The sequence below is a fragment of the Myotis lucifugus genome, unplaced genomic scaffold, assembly GCF_000147115.1.
Source record: "Myotis lucifugus unplaced genomic scaffold, Myoluc2.0 scaffold_383, whole genome shotgun sequence".
Lineage (NCBI taxonomy): Eukaryota > Metazoa > Chordata > Mammalia > Chiroptera > Vespertilionidae > Myotis > Myotis lucifugus.
The window spans coordinates 969,655-972,495 of record NW_005871431.1 but is presented as its reverse complement, the minus strand read 5'-3'; the positions used below and the strand labels follow the sequence as shown (position 1 = coordinate 972,495).

The 2,841-nt window shown below is 61.8% G+C and overlaps 1 protein-coding gene across 2 annotated transcripts in view; it reads left to right on the top strand.

Moving 5' to 3' along the window:
* Positions 1–2,841, top strand: part of LOC102431313 (tubulin polyglutamylase complex subunit 1) — a 205,348-nt gene that overhangs the window by 7,116 nt on the left and 195,391 nt on the right. The window contains exon 3 of one of the 2 annotated variants that reach the window (XM_014467231.2): positions 50–796. The exons of the other annotated variant lie outside the window; for it this stretch is intronic. Coding sequence (XP_014322717.2) covers positions 50–523 — 474 coding nt within the window. The 3' untranslated portion in view covers positions 524–796. Of the gene's footprint in view, positions 1–49; positions 797–2,841 lie in introns of those variants that run through there. 2 annotated transcript variants of the gene reach the window in all.

Sequence of the window (2,841 nt, the reverse complement as noted above, 5' to 3'; positions counted from 1 at the left end):
AACAATGTCGGGGTGGCTTTTGATGCTGATCGCCATGTGGGGCAAGAAGAAGCCGGGGCTGGACGGGCGTACCTACAGTGAACTGCTCAAGCGCATTTGCCGAGATGGGGAGGCCCCTGAGGAGGTCGTAGCACCCTTACTGCGCAAGATCCAGTGCCGGGACCACGAGGCTGTACCACTGGATGTCTTCCGCACTGGCATGCTCACCTGCTTTGTGCTGCTGGAGTTCGTGGGGCGGGCTGGCGCCCTCTACCAACTGCTGGAGGACCCCACCCTGGCCGTTGCTGACCGCCGCATGGGCCAGGCAGTGCTGGACACCCTGGAGGGGGCCCTGCAGGCCAGCAGTGGTGCCTCTGCTCCCTCCCACTACCTGGAGGCTGGCTCACGCCTGGGGCCTGACAGCCTGGCGCAGGCCATGGACCGTGCTCTGGTGGCTCGGCGGTCCAGCTCCCCCATGACCCGAGAGGAGTTCCTGGAGAAAGCTGCTGCCCTCTTTATTGCCAAAGTCAAGCCAGTGGGCTGAGCCCCTCCTCACCTGCCTCCTCCACCCAGATAGCTGGGATGCTCTGAGGTCTGGCTCACCAGCTCCTGGGCAGAACATGGGTATGGGACCAGGACTGGGGTTTCTGCATGCAGGGGGAGGTGCGGAGAGCCCTCGCCCAGCTCCAGATCTGGAATGATATTCTAGCCCCCTTCAGGGGGTGGCTAAGGGTACTCTGAAGTGGACACCCCTCCCCACATACCTGTAAAGGCCCCTCTGCTCAGCAACAGTAATAAAATCTGTATCCAAAGCAGACCTGATGTGTGTGCTCCCCACACTCCAGCCCTGTGCCACAGAAATGTTTCTCCACCCAGCAGGCCCACCACTGCCCAGAGGCCATATTTGCCACCTGGAAATGCCAGGGTGCCCCTGGACGCAGCTTTATGGGAGCAGAGGGCAATGGGGTATTCAGTGAGGGGCCCTAGACCCAGGAGGCCCTGCCTCAGGGCTGAGGACCTGCATGACCAATTAGTCCCCAGCCCTGCTCTCTACACATGCCCCACCCAAGCAGTCCTCCCTGAGCCTCAGTTTTCCCAGCTATCAGAGGAAGAGTTCACAGCAGATACTATTGGCAATGACGACAGAAACAGCTAGCATGTTCGAGACCTGCGATGTCTTATTTGACTCACCACAGTCCTATGAGGAAGGCAAGTCACTACCCTCATTTGACAGATGAGGAAACCCCACGGGAAAATCGGGTGCTGTGGTCAGAAAACAGGAGGCAGAAACTCTAGACTTCCGCCACTGCAGATTTCAGAGCTTGAGGAGCAGGCTTTCCTGAGGGACCAGGCCCCATGGACCAACCCAGGGCAGGGGGCAGAAGCCCAGCACCTTCCTTTACATTGGCAGCACTTCCCAGTACATAGGGAGAGACTTTGGGAAACCTCTCTGGAAAAATCATGATTAATAACTATTTATTGACGAGCTGCCACATGCCAACACCATGATATAGGTTTTATGGGCAGACAATGAGGGTAACACCTGGACCATTCAGCAAAGGCAGCAGCCCATTTGACAGATGAGGGGGCCCAGTCCAGGTCCCCAGGGTGCAGGGCACAGGCGAAGCCTAGAGCTTTATGGTTGAGAAAGCCAAGGCCCAGCTCTGGGCAGCCATTTGAGCTGCTGCTCTGCCAGGGCTCTGACTCTTCTGTCCTTCCCACTGTTGAGATTTTATTTGCCTTTCCCAGAAGGTTGACCTGCCTGCCAGCGGGGGCAGGACGGGGTCAGGTCCTGGGCATCTGGGTGAGGGTGTAACTTTGGTCCAGCCTGCAGCTGTTGCAGGTGTGGGCTGTCCAAGACACCTGCCAGGAGGGCCACAGGCACAGCAGGAAGCCTGGGCCACAACAACATGTTGGTCACCCTCACAGGGAGCTGTCACCTGCGGAGGTGGAGGAATGGAGACCAGGGCACCACACCTCTCTCCTGGCCCAGGGACTCAGCCAGATCAGAGCTTGGGCAGGTCAGGGTGAAGCCCTGGGTCAGGACTTGGGCAGGGTCAAAGGTCAGCCTGAGATGAGGGCCCAGCCAGGATCAGGGATGGATCAGTCGGGGGATTCGGCCAGGATGGGTGCCACATGAGTGCTGAAGGGGGAGTGGACTGGCTGACTCCCCAGTTTCTCCGTGGAGCAGCGTTTTGTCCATCTCTTCTGATTCCACTCGGTGGATCCAAATGGTGACTAAAGCTCTGCTCAGGCCTCCTCACCCACCTCGTGTCCGCATCTGCCCGGAGCTGGGCCCGATCCTCACCCCACCGACGAGACACAGGCACAGCCCGCCCAGGACCGGGGGCGTGAGCTCCAGCGGGGCTCTCACCTGTCCTCCCGCCTCATCATCGGTGCGGCGTCCCTGCTGGGCGCCCCCAGCGACCCGGGAAGGGAATCCGCCAGTCCCCCTCACTTACAGGAAAACACTATCAGGACTGTGGGGTCACGACCCGGACACTCCGCCTCGCGGGGACCCCGCCCTGGCCCGGCCCAGTTCCCAATTCTCCGCCCCTGCTCCCAATTCCCCGCCCCGGCCCCGCCCCGCGCCGGGGACGTCACAAAAAATGACCCCAAAAGCCCGGCGTGCGGGGCCGCGGCGGCGCAACCCAGTCTGCCCTCCTCTCTGCGGACAGGCGTCAGGGGTGCTCGCCGAGCGGGGGGCTGCAGCAGCCTCCCACAGGTCGGAAGCACCAAGGCACTGGGGCGCTCGGCCCCCTCCCTCCCGGCTGTCGCGCTCGGCGCGCGCCCGGCGGCCCGAGGGAGGGGGACTCCACTTCCCGGCGTGCCCCGCGGGGGAACGCAGTGTCGTCGGGGCCG